At 46.1% G+C, this 16503-nt stretch overlaps 6 protein-coding genes across 7 annotated transcripts; 3 read left to right on the top strand and 3 right to left on the bottom strand.

Annotated features, from left to right (window-relative positions):
• Positions 1–20: 20 nt before the first annotated feature.
• Positions 21–3064, top strand: LOC131281908 (palmitoyltransferase ZDHHC23-B). Of its 2 annotated transcripts, none has more exons than XM_058311275.1 (5): positions 21–205; positions 985–1218; positions 1292–1891; positions 1983–2058; positions 2125–3064. In XM_058311275.1, exons 1-5 carry the CDS (start codon positions 21–23, stop codon positions 2230–2232), a joined length of 1203 nt encoding a protein of 400 aa, XP_058167258.1. In that variant the 3' UTR covers positions 2233–3064. The 2 variants fall into 2 exon arrangements, with proteins under 2 accessions (XP_058167258.1, XP_058167266.1); XM_058311283.1 differs by lacking the exon at positions 21–205 and adding an exon at positions 466–796.
• Positions 3065–3360: 296 nt separating this feature from the next.
• LOC131285982 (serine--tRNA ligase, cytoplasmic) lies at positions 3361–5006 on the bottom strand. The gene is made up of 2 exons (XM_058314838.1): positions 3596–5006; positions 3361–3536 (listed from the first exon to the last, which is right to left on the bottom strand). The coding sequence occupies exons 1-2, from the start codon at positions 4952–4954 to the stop codon at positions 3381–3383; spliced, it is 1515 nt and encodes a 504-aa protein (XP_058170821.1). The 5' UTR covers positions 4955–5006; the 3' UTR covers positions 3361–3380.
• A 302-nt stretch (positions 5007–5308) lies between these two features.
• On the bottom strand, positions 5309–8326 carry LOC131293464 (uncharacterized). Its single transcript, XM_058321542.1, has 8 exons — positions 8056–8326; positions 7851–7997; positions 7632–7784; positions 7419–7560; positions 6059–7353; positions 5889–5991; positions 5454–5829; positions 5309–5321 (listed from the first exon to the last, which is right to left on the bottom strand). Exons 1-8 carry the CDS (start codon positions 8311–8313, stop codon positions 5309–5311), a joined length of 2487 nt encoding a protein of 828 aa, XP_058177525.1. The 5' UTR covers positions 8314–8326.
• Positions 8327–9654: 1328 nt separating this feature from the next.
• LOC131293465 (uncharacterized) lies at positions 9655–13124 on the top strand. Its single transcript, XM_058321543.1, has 2 exons — positions 9655–9741; positions 9806–13124. The coding sequence occupies exons 1-2, from the start codon at positions 9655–9657 to the stop codon at positions 12905–12907; spliced, it is 3189 nt and encodes a 1062-aa protein (XP_058177526.1). The 3' UTR covers positions 12908–13124.
• A 769-nt stretch (positions 13125–13893) lies between these two features.
• On the top strand, positions 13894–14327 carry LOC131294155 (uncharacterized). The gene has a single exon (XM_058322204.1). It carries the CDS (start codon positions 13958–13960, stop codon positions 14219–14221), a length of 264 nt encoding a protein of 87 aa, XP_058178187.1. The 5' UTR covers positions 13894–13957; the 3' UTR covers positions 14222–14327.
• LOC131294144 (ran GTPase-activating protein) lies at positions 14288–16467 on the bottom strand. Its single transcript, XM_058322193.1, has 3 exons — positions 16224–16467; positions 15812–16134; positions 14288–15741 (listed from the first exon to the last, which is right to left on the bottom strand). The coding sequence occupies exons 1-3, from the start codon at positions 16327–16329 to the stop codon at positions 14383–14385; spliced, it is 1788 nt and encodes a 595-aa protein (XP_058178176.1). The 5' UTR covers positions 16330–16467; the 3' UTR covers positions 14288–14382.
• Between the last annotated feature and the right edge of the window lie 36 nt (positions 16468–16503).

A 16503-nucleotide genomic window follows, 5' to 3' on the forward strand; every position in this document is an offset into this window, starting at 1 on the left:
AACCTAGGACGGCTGGTAGTATGAGATCATACTACACTGCGGCCGACTTTTACGATTACGATCCCCGCAACGATATCGATCCATTGTGCTGTTGTGAATTTTTCGATAGGCACAATGAACGAAGTCACTTGCTCGTAACGTGCTGCGGTTGCTGCTGTTGGAAAAGTGCCTTCACCACCACTGGTACCGCTGGTCCGGCGGGCAGGTTTGTGTTTATTTGCTCGAGTGCAGCTCGATATACCCCACTAGTTTGGATTATTTTTACCGAAATTTTACGCCTGCTAGTTATCCCGTAGTTGCACACCCGCCGTTGTCCGCACAACCATTGCGGTATTTCGGTACACATTATTCCCGGCGACTCATAGTCTAAGCTGTGTCGGGAAAAAATATCATATCAGTGAATTTACGTTTCCCGCATTAGGACAAGCAGCTCCCCTGCTGGCAGGTCCCAGGAGATCTTCCCGTAGCCCATCGATTTTCCATGCAGCATTCATAAAAGTACCGACCCAAATAGCTGTGTGGCCGCAGGTGCGCGTGTGTGGTGTCTTAATCTTATTCGCTGTTGCATCGATGCAATGCAATATATTACCCGGAAACGTGCAGACGCTTCTCTTTTATGCTATGGTAAAATTGTTCCCGGTGCTTCCCCAGCAATCAATCGACCAGTTTGCCTACAGCGTAAGCTAGTGCCAATTAAGATAAAGTAACATTTTCATATCAGTCAAGCACCGCGTACCATAAAAACATCCGGTCAGGAACAGGCTTTTTAAGTTCCCGTAACGCTGGTGGAAAGAGGGTAAATATCTCGTTTATGTTTTACACTCCGCTATTTTGCCATCCATTATCAACCATCGTATGACGAGTAGGCTATGTGAGGGAAAGAGTTGTTTGATCTCAACGCTAGTACTTTCCCAAAAAAATCAATAGTTCAAGTTGAACGCTGCTTTAACAGAACGTTCTCCCTTGTTTCGATATCTCGCCTAGCAAACCAGTTGGTGGGAAGCTGGGAAATATGCTGCTCACGTTTCAGGATCGTTTGCGGGTACCGTGGCGTGGTGGAGCGAAGCAGATCACACTGGACAATGTGGCACCGATCGCGCTGCTCGTCTGCCTACAGCTTCTGGCAGCGGTTAACTTTTACTGCAGCCTTTTCGTCTTCACAATGATCCCCCTTATGCTCCTTTACTTGAAACGCCTGCTTGGAAAAATACTCCCAAAGTAAGTCACAAAGATACACACCCACCATGTACTGAGTCATAAAACAAATTTGTTCTGTTTTCTTCCCCGAAAGGTCGAAATTCTTCATCCTTTGGTTCTTATCGAGCGGCGTTTATTTGCTGTTTCTGTTTGAGTTCACCGTTCCGCTGCTGGAAATTCTACCGCAGGAGAATGTCGCCTTCATAGCACTGCTGAGCCTTTCCTTCATCTTTCTGTTCAAAACAAATCGACGAGCTGCGCTGGGCCATATTACGATGCACGCCTCGAACGGAGCCTCTATCGGTGTGGATGGTTGCAAAAATGGAAACGATTCGCAAACAGCTGTACTGATATCTGATCGGGACGATTCTGATGACGGCGGAAGCGTCGGTGGCGATGGCAGCCGATTGGCATGCCAGCTGTGCCGCAAGTACGTACCCCCGAGAGCTTATCACTGCAAGGTTTGCGCCAGCTGCGTTCAGAAGCAGGATCACCATAACGTTTGGTTGAACTGCTGCGTTGGCAAAGCGAACCACCGGCTGTATTTGCTGGGGTGCATCTTTACGCTGCTGACCTTGCTGCTGTTTGCCAATCTCGCCCTTACCGCCGTTTGCCACCCGACACCCATCTTCAACGTGTACGGCGTGATTGTCATGATGCCGGACGATTGTACTGACATTTTCTTCCAGTATGAGTAAGTATAAATTGCCTGTGTATGCCTTAAGTTTGATGCAGTATATCTGGCAGGAAGTGTCGAATTAAAACTGCGCTTCCCTCTGTTCTAGCATCGCGCTCTGCTTTACGGGATCGATCTATGCACTGCTTATGGCCGTGTTCATCGCCATATCGATCCTCAAACAGGTATGTAGCTCGTATTGTCGGTCGAACACTGTGGAAAAGTATCAATTCTGACCATCGTTGAACCAGCTCTGTTTCATCTCCTGCGGTATTACCTACACCGAATGGAGACGGGGGGACCATGTCAATCGGAGAAATTGTTGCTGGAATTGGAAGGCATTCTGTCTCGGACAGTAGAGCTGGGGAGCTGGAGTGAATGCAACGCCGTTACAAGAACACTCGCTATGTCGTAGACAGGACTGAAATAGGTCTATCGTTCGTTATGTTTTTCAAACAAATCTTAAAAATTGAAACTTTGGTGAAGGGAAAAACTTCCCGGTAATTATACAATATTCTATATCATTCATCCCTGTTTATGCCGTTTGTCTTTATTCCTACTATCGTAAAGCGAATCTCGGAGGTATTCAAAACAAAAAGAACAACTACAAGAAAATAAGATTTAAAAGAAAATCAACAATTACACTACCTTAAACCTATCTTTTGCTAGATAAGTAGAAGAAGCAGAATGCGAGAAGTAAATGAAATGTGCGTAATAGCAAATATGATGCCAGTTTTATCGCCTTCTGTTCATCAAGAGTGAATCGCCAGCGTAATTCAATTTGTAGTGTGTAAGGAATAAAAAAAAAACAGAACAACAATTGACCCAAAGAACAAGTTAAGACTAGGACTAGCTCGCGTTTCTAGCTACTCGTTATCAACACCCTTTTTAGAATGTGCTACGTACCTAGGCGTACGAATGTGCGGGGCAAAAACAAAATGCCTAACTGCAGTGGCGAAGTCAAACTTCCTGCAGATTAACCTACTATCGCAATTCTCACCATTATGAACTATTACTACTATTATGATTACTAGCATCGGTCCAGGCATTTTGGGATAATGTACTGGGCGGAACGGGACAGCTGAACAAACACACACATTATTAATACGTTAAAATAATAATAATAATAACATTAATGATTAAAATACTTAGGGTCTAAACCGCACAATAAATTTTCAATTTAACCTATCTTCAAACTAAAAAGGGGCCTGTGTTTTTAATCGATTTTTATCCCGTGTTCATGTTTCTTTCGTTCATGGATAGGGAGAAGGTCAAGTTATTTATCTTTTTTGCTTATTAGAAGCCAATTATAGACGCGTAAGCCGCCGGCGAATGAAAGCAAATGCGTCCGAAACCTATTTTATTTCGACCGTTTACCATCATACATGTAAATGCTCACTTTAAATGTCAACTTTTCGCATATTCGTGGATTTGAAATAAATTAGACGACATCCTTCTGCGCGTGATAAATGTGCGGCAGATCTGCTGCTGCTGCTAAGGACGGTAATTATGCTGCTGTTCCAGTTTTCTTCTCGGTTGCACCCTTTTTGCCACCCTTCTTCGCTTCAGCCGCCGCCTGTTCCAAGTCAATCGGTGCTGGCTTAACGAATGGAATCTCCTCACGATACTTCTCCGGCATGTACTTCTGTAGGACTTCTGGGACCTAACCGAAAAAACAATCATTAAACTAAATGTTGAGTAAACGCGTGAGTTCCAGCTTACCTTTACTCCAGTTTCCGTTTGATGCGTTTCAAGGATGGCGCAAATAACACGCGTCGTGGCGCACATGGTTGCATTGAGCATGTGCACGTAATCGACAGCGGCATTCATCTTCTTCGTCTGCCCATAGCGCACGAGTAACCGGCGAGCCTGATAGTCCAAGCAGTTGCTACAAGATACGAGCTCCCGGAACGCTCCGGATCCCGCAAACCAGGCCTCCAGGTCGAGCTTCTTCGAAGCGGCATGGTTTAGTGCACCGGAAACGATATTAACCACACGGTAAGGGATTCCGAGCGATTGGCAGAAAGCCTCGGCATTGCCAATCATCTCGTCCATCATTTCCCACGATTTGTTGTCATGCGGCGAGGTCAGCACAAACTGTTCCACCTTCTCGAACTGATGCACCCGGAAGATACCGCGGGTGTCGCGACCGTGCGAACCAACCTCCTGCCGGAAACAGGTGGACAGGCCGGCGTACTTGATCGGTAACGCCGCTTCCGGAACCCACTCGTCACGATGGTACGCCGCAATCGGCTGCTCCGAGGTGGCAATGAGATACTTTTCATCCGCCACCGTACCGTCCTCGGCACGTTCACTGCCCTTGCCCACCACCTTGTACAGCTCCTCGTCGAATTGGGACAACTGGGCAACTTCCTGCATCACTTCCTTGCGCATGAAGAACGGTGTGTAGAGCGGCGTGTAACCCTTCGCGTACAGGCTGTGTAGTGAATGCTGGATCAGTGCCTGCTCCAGAAACACGGCCGGTCCGGTAAGGAAGTATCCGCGACCTCCGGACACGACCGCACCCTTGTCGCCGTTCATACCGTCGATCATAACAATCAGATCTACGTGCGAGTATTTCTGGCGCGTTTCACAGTTGCCAAACGTACGCTCGACCCGGTTTTCGTCCTCGTCGTTGCTGACCGGCACACTTTCGTGCAGATGATTGCCGACCTCGCGCAGGGCCGCATTGCGCTTCGCTTCCACCTCCTTCATCTTCTGCTCGTTCTCCACCACCGCTTCGTCGATCATCGTGCGAACCTTCTTGATCTGGTGCACGGTCAGGGTTTTGAGCGAATTGAGCTGCATTTCCCCCAGTTCGTCCACCACCGCCTGCGGTACCGGTTCGCTTTCGTCCCCCTGCGGTTCCTTTTTCTTCATCTTTTCACCGATTTCCTTACTGCAGAGATTCTTTAGTTTGTTGTAATTGTCCATGTTGAAACGGCACCGGCGCCACTCCTTGTCCTGCTCGATGACCGTCTCCACCAGTGCCACATCCTTGAATCGCTTCGTTTGGTTCTCTTTAACCTTCTCCGGATCGTTACCTTTGTCGCTACGGAACAAATCCAAATCGAGCACCATCTTGAGCCGCCTCGAAGAGATCGCTTTTCACTAACTTTGCAGAAAAGATGATGAAATCGACGTGTAGTAGAGTTTGCCGCAAAGCAGAGCGTGAACTACACCGAGAATTGTCTTTCCCTTGAATAAACGTGGCTGACAGATTGCCATGCAATGCGGTTCGTGGTTGATCGGGTGACCAGAGTAGGCTGCATGGTTTGTTTTGATTTGGATGCAGCAAGTTTGAATTTTCTCGTACTTGAGTGCTGGTGTGGATGACAATCATTTCAGCCATTTATTTTCAGTTGTTTCGAACAAACATTTCCTTGAACAAATTGAAACATCGCTGATTGTATTATAAGTTTATTTTTTTAAATATTACCATACGATTCTAAAACAAATCGATCAAATTTACAACGTACACGAGCCATAGCAAAACACACTCCGTACCGGAGGTTCGTTTGTAACCGACGATAACAGGCGACGTCGAGCGACGACAATTTTCGAATTAAATATTTTTAACATAGCTGCGTTTTGCTTCACTCCATTGTCGACGGCAGCGGCATTCTGCTGAAAACTGCTTGATCCTGTCGAAGATGATGCTCCCTTAACCCGATGCTTGACCGTTTTCAGCGGAACCGGCCGGCAGCCGGCGAACCTGAACCCGAACCGAGACTTGGGTGGCTGATTTGGATGTGGCACTGCAGGCAAACGGGCATTATGGTAGTCTTCGAATGCTTCCAGCAGTGCCAGAGCGGGCGCTTTCGGCAAACGAGCGGTGTAGGATGCTGCCGGCAATAGTTGGGGAAACACCTTGGCTGACACTCGGTAGCAATTTTTGATTGCAATAATTTTCTGTCGCTTTCGGTGGTACTTTAAATGCTGTTTTTCGATATATTCTGCAAAATCATATACTATTATATAGGGAGGAGTGTTGATGGAAGTATAGTACACTTACGATCATAGCTATACAAGAACGGGCCCAAACTATCTCCGCAGACATCGTATAAATATTCATAAAAAAAGATATCCTCGCGTCCACTCAGGAAAATTGCTGCAGTCTATAGAAGGATAAAACGTCGATTAGAGTAATAATTCAGCAAAACTCTTCACTCTAATGCTACCTACATTAAAATGCGAAACGAGATACTCCGGAATCGTTTGACTGTCGATTTGATAGAAATATGCCAGCAGCTCCCTGAAGGCAATCTCCCCGATGGACCACAAACCGCGAAATATTCGCGACAACCAGTTGAAGTCAACCGTGGCCACTTTGCGCTCCTGAAAGTATCGCTGCAGGCGTTCGGCAAGAAGAAACGTACACTCTTGCTCCACGAATCCCCATTTGCTGGCACAAAGTCCAATCACCCGGCACACGTCGTCGACGAGATAGTCCTCACAGATGAGGGTAGTAATGTTTTCGCTCTCAAGCGTCGTGGAGTTGGGATTATTGACTTCGCCGCCACCGTCGCTGCTTTCCGACATCGGAAGGCTTACATTTTCCTCCGGATCGGCGTCGATGAGCGTTGGTGGAGTTGAGGAATCCAGTTTAATTTTATGCACGTTTGGTTTCACATCGGCAAACATGCCCACATCGGTACCGGTGTCCATCGTTGCCGATGCTCCAGCCGCAAGACAGTTAAGCATGTCGTTTGTGAGCATTCCACCATCGGACAGTGAAGCGGTCGCACCTTGTTCGGCTGCTCCCACTCCCTGGGCCGTTTGTTGCATAATGAAATTCGCAGCATTTACTTCGTACGCTTCGGGATCGAATTCCGTTTTAATCTGAAAGCTACCTCCTTCCACCAATCCACCGGTCAGTGGTTCCGCTTCTGCCATAGTTTCATCGACGCCCTCCTGCTTGCCAAGTCCTTGCACCATTGAGAACAGGGCCTCGTATTCATCCTTGATATTGATGTCAATACCATCGGCACCACCTTTTATGTTTTCGATGCTACGCAACAGTTCTTCCGTTGCGTTTGAGTTGGAATTGTTGGAGTCCTCCACTGGGGGGAGGTTATTCTCCAGAAGCCCCATTGGGTTGTTAAACAGCGGTGAAATTGTATCGAGTCCTTGCTGTTGGTGCTGAACATCGGCACCGGCAAGCGTTGTATCACCCAACGGTTGTTCGGTGGATTGTAAAATTTTCGAATGAACGTAACCGGCCGGGCCAAGCAGCAGATTAACAAACAGCTGACTGAGTAAACTTAACTCGAGCGTAAGCTCCGAATGCGAAACGTGATAGCTTTGAACCAGAGCTTCTAAATATTCCAATGAACGGCGCAGCGTATCTTCGGTGTACTCAAAACCTAGCATTTCGATTGCTTTTGTTAGCAGCAGTTTCATCAACGACGGAGTGTGCTGGTTGTATTGGAGAATATCTATCGCTGCATTAAAACATGCTTCATCTCCAATGAAAATTGCTAAAAGTAAGTAACGATTACAGTTATTTTGGTGTTCGCTTTCCAAAGGCCGGTAGCCACCTCACCATCGCAAATATTATTATGTAACGCTATGAGATCCTCCGCAATATCCGCCTCGGCCATCCATGTGGTGGAAAGTACGGGCAGATTGGGCTGCTCCAGAGAAATATGTTTGATATACTCTTCACGCAAGTCAAGCACTTCGTCCTGTACGGTAAAAATAAATGCCATATAAATAACCTATATCATAGGTCACTTTCCTGTACCACAAATCCTACCGAATTGAAGAAATAAGCTCCATCGTACTCGATCTTATCCCAGGGTTGACTGTTGGCTCCGACGACCGGCGGCACATCGGCATCTCGCAGCACTTCATTTACCAAATCGTACGATACCCGTCCACTTGAATGGCGTGCGTATGTTTTGATATTCTGCGCCGGTTGTAAAGCAATAAGTTAGAAAAGAACCTGGACTGTGTACTATAAAATGGGCCTTACGTTGGCCAGCTCCCACAGCTTGTATGTTGTGTCTTCCGCGAGTTTTTCATACACTTCGGCGGATACCTCCGTTTCCTGTTTATCATGCTGCTCCCAAGCGGTCCGCACGGAACGCGAACTTAATCCGGCGTATACTTTAAAAGAAGACTGGTATCGAAATTGTAAATGATACACATAATTTCTAGCAAAACTGTTTCCGCTATACCTTTTCTTTTGTGGCACCAACATTCGACCCATCGTTTCCGGAAGAATCGCTTTGGAGGATCGAATGTTTGGTGCTCGACGCTTGCTGTGATGAAATTTGATTGCTGTTCACTGTCGATTGCGAAGCATTCGCGGAGGACGATGATTGCTGATGCTGCTGATTAGCATTGTTGCTGCCACTGCTGGATGATTTGGTACGTTGTTTTCCTTTCGATGAGGAACTCTTTTTACTGGGGCTTGGTTTCATCGTGCCAGCCATTGGAACGGGAGGCTAAAACTACGCGGTAGGAAATTGTTTTACACCCGTTGAACCTAAACCTTTTTGCACAAAGCGCACCGGTAAACAGCCCGAGTTTACTTCAATTGTTTATGTGAAAAGTTATGCATGTCAAAACAACAAAACATGCTTGATGATCTCGATCAGTTTATAATATGCACTCTACTTCTATCAAGGACCGATAATTACAGAAAATCATTTGCACTCCTATGCATAATAGGAGGACTAATAGGACTAATAATATTAGATAAATCAATCTTCGTACTTGATTTAAATCCAACTATCTATTTCTTGCAATTGTATCACACGGGAAAATAAATTCGCAACTTTCAACACACTCACACACAGCAGATAAAAACATCAACATTCTGTGACACTTCGCGGAGTAGTTTTGTGTAAACTTCGTACCGATCGCGGCACAATTTGTAGGTGGTGCTATTTTGGTACCGTCCATAACATAAAAGAGTATCCGATTTGTCGTAGAAAACATATGTAATTTCCATTAGAAAAAGCTATGTTGCTGACCAAATTTGTGGTTCTTCAGTCTTTTTCGGTGTGAAGCGAACGGCCTTCGACAACAAGACGCTATAGATTGTCGACATCATGTGAAGGTTGTTTTACTTTTACTCTGGAATCAGCTAATTGGTGGTAAATTTTACAGATATTCTTCATAAAAGGAGTATGTAAATTGCTTAACACAATAAATTACGTTTCGCAGGATACGATTCGGCGAATGGAAGAAACTAAGCAGTTAAGAAAAATCACAATAAAATAATCCCTCATCTTGCATAAACTATGAGCAACCCAAGTACAACGCTCAAAAAGGATGTCCCAAGGATGGACGACAAGTACACGCCATCAAGCAGGGAAAAGGGCTCAAACGATAGAGAGTATCCGAGTCATTACCGACGCTGGTCGACGAGCGGACGAGAACCATATTCGCCCTGGTCGAGGTCGGGCAACTGGAGATATGAACAAAATCGTGACCGATATCCAAACCGGCACTGGCCCTATCACTCACAGCCCTACCGATACGGGGACAGGGATGGTCGAAGCTATTCGAGCTATGGCCGCGGTGGAAATACCCGTCCGCATTCCTCGAGCACTGTACCACATGAGTCCGAGTGCCGGCCAGCGGATGGTTCAAACCATCCACAACCCGGCGAGCTGCCTCCAGTTAGCAGTTTAAGTATGCCCACCAATTTCCAGGAGTAAGTAAATTTACCTTGTTTGTATTAAGATTAGCCATAAAATTAATTATTTTTAATGCTCAGTTCGAAATCTTCTGTATCAATAAGGCCGGTTAGAAGGGTCTCCAAAGATATGCAACCTGCTGATGATCGAAAGGCAAAGGAAGACTTACGTATGAACATGCTGGTTAAAGAAAAGATTAAGACCACGTTTTCCGGGGTAAGATTGTTATTTAAGAGTGTTTTTCGAAATCGCTGAACATTTTTCTCATAAACCTTTTTAGCTTAACGTGTCACCGTTGAGAAAACCAATGATGGATACACACAATGCCTTAATCAGTAAACTCATCGCGGACGAAGCGATCAAGATGCTTTCCAGTGCTGCTTCCTCAAGGGCACCGACTTCCCTGAATGAGCCAAGCGAGGAGTCGGGAAGCATACGCTCTCCTACGTCCGGTAGTTCCAACGATTTACCGCCAGCAGGATCGACAACAACCACCAAACCGGCCAATAAGGCGCAAACATTTGCGGCAGACTCTGCGCTGCTGCAGAAAAGTGCCGAACAGGTGACTAGAAAGCTTATCAACCAGCTGACAACGATGAGCAAGTACAACCTGAAGCAGATGATTGACAATCCGGCGGGCAAGTACGAGACGGCACTGAACAAGCACGCCCAGAACAAGCTACGCGCGGAAGTAAGAAAGCAGTTGAAAAACTTTACACTAGCCGATGCGGTTAGAGCGAAGGAGCGTAATTTTGGTAGCGATGCGCTCGCACCGGATGAAGCTATCGATGCGGAAAAGATACCGGCGGCGTTGCTAGAGCAGATAGGGCATGCATTGGATTTGGATTTTTTCGACCTTGCTAGCTCAGAAGCACGGGATTCTGCGGAAGCGGATTCAGAAACTGTTATTATTGTTGAGGACGATAATCAACCGAGTGCAGCAGACAAACCGGCAGCAGAAGCGGTCAATAATCAAGATGTGAACCTGCAAGATAAAGAAAATGGCATCTCAAGCAGTTTTGCTTCCGACAAAACACAAGCTACGGAGGATGCCCCGCATGGTTTGAACAATGTGTTCCCCGTTGCAATCTTTCCAAGCCAACATGCGGCTATCATACCAGCTGAAGAACCTGGAAATCAAACGTTAATCTCAAACCAAATGCAGCCATGGAAGATAGGCTCGTTTTTGCACGTCAATACAGTGTATGAACTCAATAAGCGTCTCGAAACGAATACTAACAATGTTGGACAAACAGGACAAACTCCAAGGCAAATGTCACTTCCCACAAATGGGACACAAATTATTCAAACAAATAGCACCGCCTTAAGTAACGGTAACGAAATCGCTAATGATTCGCACGTTAAATCACCCAGTGATTTTCCGGGAACGGGAGCAAATACGACATCATTAGTTTGTCTATCAAAACATGGTACCAATATTGTTCTACCATCCATGGAAACTCCGAAGCGAAATGTTAAACCCACGAAAAGTGTTGCAGCTGGCGGAAAAAAAATACCACAGCTGAAACCACTTGCCAGTAATGCCAACGCCTCGTTTGTAGCGGAGAAGCAAACCAACATAATGATTCAAATACAACCTTCTGTTCCAACTCAAAGAACGCCCCCAGTAGCTGGTACCACACAAAATACGATGGTAGACCATTCAATTGTATCTTTCGGGGATAATGAACAACCTTCACCGACAGGAAAGAAAAAACAAAAGAAAAAGAACAAGAAAAAATCTACTCAGTCCCCGGTACCGGAAGGCAATAGCAACGGAAACGCAACCATAACCAGTCCCAAGCCTAAGACCAATCCTAAACCTGGTACTGGGACGTCCAAGTCTCTCCCCTGGTCAAACTCGAGATGGGTTGTGACAGGTGTGACACCTGAGCTGGTGCCAGGGGAGAACAGTAGTCTGCGTATAAAATCGCCTGAACCGATTCCGATTTCAAGTCGATCTTCTCCACATAAAGAGGGAGCAAACTATCCCAAAGGACAGTGCAATAGCAATGGGAAACGAAGTTGGAACGGTTCTCCTCCAGGTAACAAAAACCAGCATCAACCCTTCAAAGCTAAGTATGGAGGCTCACCTAAGGGTAAGCAAAAACTGTGGCACGGCGCTAAAAAGCCTCGTGGTCCTGAAGCGGTAACACCAACCGTAGAGAGCTCGAAGGAACCAAATACAAGCGAAACCAATATTCAGTCGATAAGGCACGAGGAGGCAAGTCAACGAATTGCTCTCCATCCTGTTATCGGCATGGAGCCTAATCCAACCAATCAAGAAAAAATGGTCTTTCCTACACTCTGCAGCGAACCACATCCAACTCAACCGATTATTGTCAATGCTACGAATTCTAAGGAACAGAATGGAAATCAAGCGAATACTTTACAGTGTGAGGGTGTAAATCCCAGTACAGAGAATTTTACACATCCCTCGAACTGCAAGGAAGTAAATCCCTGTGAAGAGAATGTTGTACCGACTCAAAACTCTAACGATAAAAAAACTCGTGAAGAAAACACGGTACGTCCGCAGCTTGAAAATGCTTCGGACATCAGAATTTCGGAGGTACGATCGTTGGCAGAAAACGAAAATAATAATATGACCATTGCAGACGCATCGGCACAACCTTCGGAGGCTTTTAAGACGATTCCTTTGGTGGAACCAACCGCACACACCGAAGCTCAAGTTTCTATGTTGAACGAAGGTGTCCAGCTTTCCACTCCTTGCCCTTCCGAACGATTTTTAAATCACCCAGTGCCCAGTTTAAATCACCTTTTTCCAACTGAGCAACCGGATTTGCCTACTACGATGCTCCCCGAACTAATGTCATCGTCCCAGCAGCAACTGGTCATGATCCTGAATCGAATGCAATCGATAGATGCGCAAACAGTGGAACTTTTCAAACGAAAAATGGAAATCGATGGACAAATTATGAAGCTCAATGGCGAGCGTATGGAAATCGATCAGGAAATTGTGAAACTTCAGAATGCTCGCGAAGCACAAATGAACACCCTACGGATTGCTATGTTCATCCCACAAAACGCGCCAGCGGCTGTCTCCAACAGTTCTAACGACAATCAGCCACATCCCTTGCTCACCGTTCGGACGGATTTAATAAGTACTGAAGTCACGAAGAACGTGATCAGCAGCTCGGAGCAAGAATCGAGAGAAGTGGGGCCTGCAGAATCGCCTACGGAGAACATGCAACAACAATCGGCAGTTAATCAGGAACGTACCATTCGACGCATTACGAAGATCAGCGGAAATAGTGACTTAATGCGAATTTTCCAAAGACGGCGTTTGCTCTCCGACCGTTCTTCGGACGATAATGGGGCAAACGAAACCGGTGCCACTCCGCTTGATTTGCCTACAGTTTAAGGCGCAAAATAGCACTTTAATACTATCGCTGTAAATGATGGCCAGAATGTACAGTTGAATAATTTAAGTATGTTATTATAGTGCGTCAATCTTGCGTCAATGTATTCCCGACGTAAGTGACGAAATGGGATTAAAAATAAGCAAAGTGATATCATATCATTGATATCATGACGAATGATGAGGTTGTTTTGAAAACAAAATTATACGTGTGAGAATTTTCTAATCAATCCTTGTCTTGAAAAACGACACATGGTACTTTTGCATTTGCAACGGATCGCTACTATAGTCAACCAGTCTTGTGGAATGCCTATGTCGTGGTGTATAATAAAATGTGAATTTAAACTATTTTCCAAAACGATGCTTTAAACGGTTTTCGTCAAATGCCCTTTGTGATTTAGTGTCTTCTTCCATTATTCTGTGCTTTCAAGGGTTAAATCATTTGATGTCTTCAACGGCCATTTTTAATTTCATGATACCGTTCAGTCGTTCCTTAGTGGACCGGACACAGTGTGACTCTAATGGACGATAGCTTATAGTGTTCTTATTCTAAACCACGACCGTTGATGACAAGATAAAACTGTATCTCAAAGTTTTCTGATTCGTATCGCCTTCCACGATGGTTTCACTGCAATCATTTATGCTCCGAATGCATTTACTTCCTCGTTCTTCACCGTGCAATCCAGCAACTCGTAGAAGGCGATTTTCTTCGTCTGCGTCGAACGGCATCTATAACAACAACAACGATGTTAACAACAATTTCTACCTATCACCAATCGTCAATCCTTCTTTAAAACGCCATAAAGTATCGGCATTCGTTTACTCAACGGAACCTACTGTTGCAGCAGAAAGCATAACATCATCGCAGCTGGCTGTGCATGTGTTCGAAGGATTGGATGTAAAACTGTTAGTATCCTGCTGTTGGGACAAGTTTGCTGAAAAGCCAATTTAAAGCTAAGTTTCATTCTTTTCCCGATAAATAGGAGGTACGAACAATCCATTTCGGTATCGGTTGAGAAATTTCTTTCATACAGACAATTCGTATGCGCCCAGATGCGCTGTGAGGAACCATCCGTTATAAGCGAAATGTACATCGTTCCGCGTACAGTACCTGTGTCTTGTGTTACAACGGCTTATCCAAGCTACGACGCAACTACGGGACAGGAACAAATGATGTTCCGTACAACAGTGGAATTCCGCAGGAAATACTTCACAGCGGCCCAGCAAACGATTAACGAGGAGCAGCAGGAAGTAGACCGTGAACCACCCCGCTATGTATCCCACGCCTGCTGGATTGTTTCGGAATTTCAGAACTAACAAGGAGACGCCATTACAGCTTTAAGCATCATTCACAGGATGTGCCTAGAGGTTTATCTTGTTTGGTTAAAGGGATTTTTCGAATAAACATAAATATGAAAAATTACGACGGTTGAAACTATTACACCGCTTGCTACGGTGGAATCGTTGCATTTCCCTTTTTAGCCTCTATGCTCGAGAAATGTTTTAAAAATATTCGCTTCTTCTTCTGGTACGTAACTTTTGCTCATGGCGTTTCGTAACGCATACCGGCACCCCTGAATGTTGTAGCTCGGCCGGAAACTGCGATCCTCCGACTTCAGCAGTCCGAGCTGGATGAGAACAAAGTTACGGAAACTTCTTAACCGATTGTTCGCTTTGGCAAACTCAAAGGCGTCCTTATAAAGGGCGCATGCCACATTGAGAGCTTCCGGCTGTCGCTCACTTATTTCTGAACATTTGAGAATTGTGAAGGCCACATGTACCAGATAGTCGGCTTTGGGAATGGCGCCAAGGTACTCGCGGAAGGCAGCCGCTTTGTCCTGATCTGCCAGCGACTGGAACATTTCCTCCGAAGGATAGTGCGTGCGACAGAAGGAATCGACCGTATTCGGTAACGTGGTGTCCAGATCAACGGAAACTGTGGATGTATCGTTATTGTTGCTTCCCCCGTTCGCTTTCATGCTATGCTCCTTCATACGTGTCAGAAGGGCCTCTTCGGAATCTTCTTCCTCATCGTCGTACCCTTCGACCGTTTCATCCACCTCCTCGTCGTCCTCTTCCTCCGTTTCTTCTGCACCCTCGCCATCGTTGTCCTCATCGTCCTCCTCTTCGCTTCCTGCCTCATCATCGTCGTCCTCTTCATCCTCTTCTTCTTCTCCGTCACAGTCACCGGCATCCTCGTCCAACGGTCCCATTGCGGACGCCCGACCGTAGTCTCGCATAAGCTCCTTCATGCTTTCGCAACTCTCCTCCCCGAACTGGTTGCCATTCAGAACGAGTGAGCGCAATTTAGTCTTGTTTGCAGTTGCGTTCACCAGCGCAAAGCCACCGTCTGGACCAATTTCGTTGAAGCTAAAATCCAACACTTCCAGTTCCGTATGTGCCTCGTGCAACGCTTCCCCGATGAACGAGGCACCTTTAGTTTTCAGCAAACAATCGCCAAAGTTAATCTCTTTCAGCTTCGTCAGTGTCGGCAGTGCTTCGGATAGGGCGGCCGCTCCTCGTGGTCCGATCGTGTTGTCGTTCAAGTTGAGAATGCGAAGGTTTGGGTTCGACTTGAATGCTTCCGATAGGGCCGTGATGCCCACATGGTAGATTCCATTTTGGGGCATCTCGATTTGCTCGAGTGTACCGATGGTGGCAAACATTTCCGATAGAGCTTTAGCGCCCGCGTTTTCCAATCGGTTGCGACCGGCGATAAATACTCTCAGAGCCAGTGGTGGACCCGCTTTCACGCTACCACGGTGTCCCTCCAGAAGTGCCTTTGCGAGCATGGTTCCACCTTCAATTCCTAGCCCACAATTGTTCAGCTTCAGTTCCTGAGTCGTTGAAAGTAGAAAAAATACATTTATAACATAGTGGGCTAGTTTTGGTGACATATAAACAAACCTGCAGTGTGTAGCAGGTGGAACTTTTCAACAAATCGACCAGACCGACCATTCCATTCGGTCCGAGAGCATTATCGGAGCAATCCAGCACGGTCAGCCGTGCGCCGGCCGTTATCATACCCTGGCCCAGTGCTTTCAGAGCAATCGGAATCTCTTCCTTCATACGACCGGTGAATAGATCTTTCCAAAGGGCACGTTTCAATTCGGGATGTTTTTCCAGCGCTTTTGCAATCCCCTTTGCCGCTTCCACACCGAGTGTATTACCTTCCAAGTTCAGAAAACGCATGTCCGGACACTCGTTGATGGTATTGATAAGATCCAGCGCTGAACGAACGAAAATAATGAAAATGGACTGAAATTTCTACCAGCGCGAACAGGCCACTACGATGGGTATATGCGGCACGAGGACGTACCTTCTGCTTCCGTTCCCCACTTCGACGCTTTTCCAACCCATTCGACGCCGTTCTTGTCCAGGTCGGTCAGGGCGCTTGATATCGTTCCTAGATCAAAGTTAGCCATCGCAAGTTTCTCAGATTCGTTAGCACACACTTTATTCAACACTCTTCGCTACGTCAGTGCTAAAACAAAACTAAAATGCAATGCTAGTCAAACAGCTGCCTTTTGCAAGCGTACAAAAACAGAAAGGCGGGAGGTTATGTTTACCAAACTGACACCGGTTTGAAGAGCGGCAAC

The sequence above is a fragment of the Anopheles ziemanni genome, chromosome 2 (genome assembly GCF_943734765.1).
Source record: "Anopheles ziemanni chromosome 2, idAnoZiCoDA_A2_x.2, whole genome shotgun sequence".
Lineage (NCBI taxonomy): Eukaryota > Metazoa > Arthropoda > Insecta > Diptera > Culicidae > Anopheles > Anopheles ziemanni.

What these genes read in the sequence shown, in the direction of transcription:
- LOC131293464 (XM_058321542.1), bottom strand. Translation starts at nt 8,313, where the DNA reads ATGGCTGGCACGATGAAACCAAGCCCCAGTAAAAAGAGTTCCTCATCG. An exon ending in ACATAATAATATTTGCGATG is followed by an intron (nt 7,354 to 7,418) that starts GTGAGGTGGCTA and finishes ACTTACTTTTAG; the next exon opens with CAATTTTCATTGGAGATGAA. An exon ending in GTTCTTGTATAGCTATGATC is followed by an intron (nt 5,830 to 5,888) that starts GTAAGTGTACTA and finishes ATGATTTTGCAG; the next exon opens with AATATATCGAAAAACAGCAT.
- LOC131294155 (XM_058322204.1), top strand. Translation starts at nt 13,958, where the DNA reads ATGCGCTGTGAGGAACCATCCGTTATAAGCGAAATGTACATCGTTCCG.
- LOC131285982 (XM_058314838.1), bottom strand. Translation starts at nt 4,954, where the DNA reads ATGGTGCTCGATTTGGATTTGTTCCGTAGCGACAAAGGTAACGATCCG. An exon ending in AAACGGAAACTGGAGTAAAG is followed by an intron (nt 3,537 to 3,595) that starts GTAAGCTGGAAC and finishes TTTTTCGGTTAG; the next exon opens with GTCCCAGAAGTCCTACAGAA.
- LOC131293465 (XM_058321543.1), top strand. Translation starts at nt 9,655, where the DNA reads ATGCAACCTGCTGATGATCGAAAGGCAAAGGAAGACTTACGTATGAAC. An exon ending in TTAAGACCACGTTTTCCGGG is followed by an intron (nt 9,742 to 9,805) that starts GTAAGATTGTTA and finishes AAACCTTTTTAG; the next exon opens with CTTAACGTGTCACCGTTGAG.
- LOC131281908 (XM_058311275.1), top strand. Translation starts at nt 21, where the DNA reads ATGAGATCATACTACACTGCGGCCGACTTTTACGATTACGATCCCCGC. An exon ending in ACCGCTGGTCCGGCGGGCAG is followed by an intron (nt 206 to 984) that starts GTTTGTGTTTAT and finishes TATCTCGCCTAG; the next exon opens with CAAACCAGTTGGTGGGAAGC. An exon ending in GACATTTTCTTCCAGTATGA is followed by an intron (nt 1,892 to 1,982) that starts GTAAGTATAAAT and finishes CCTCTGTTCTAG; the next exon opens with CATCGCGCTCTGCTTTACGG.
- LOC131294144 (XM_058322193.1), bottom strand. Translation starts at nt 16,329, where the DNA reads ATGGCTAACTTTGATCTAGGAACGATATCAAGCGCCCTGACCGACCTG. An exon ending in GTGGGGAACGGAAGCAGAAG is followed by an intron (nt 16,135 to 16,223) that starts GTACGTCCTCGT and finishes TCGTTCGTTCAG; the next exon opens with CGCTGGATCTTATCAATACC. An exon ending in CCACCTGCTACACACTGCAG is followed by an intron (nt 15,742 to 15,811) that starts GTTTGTTTATAT and finishes TCAACGACTCAG; the next exon opens with GAACTGAAGCTGAACAATTG.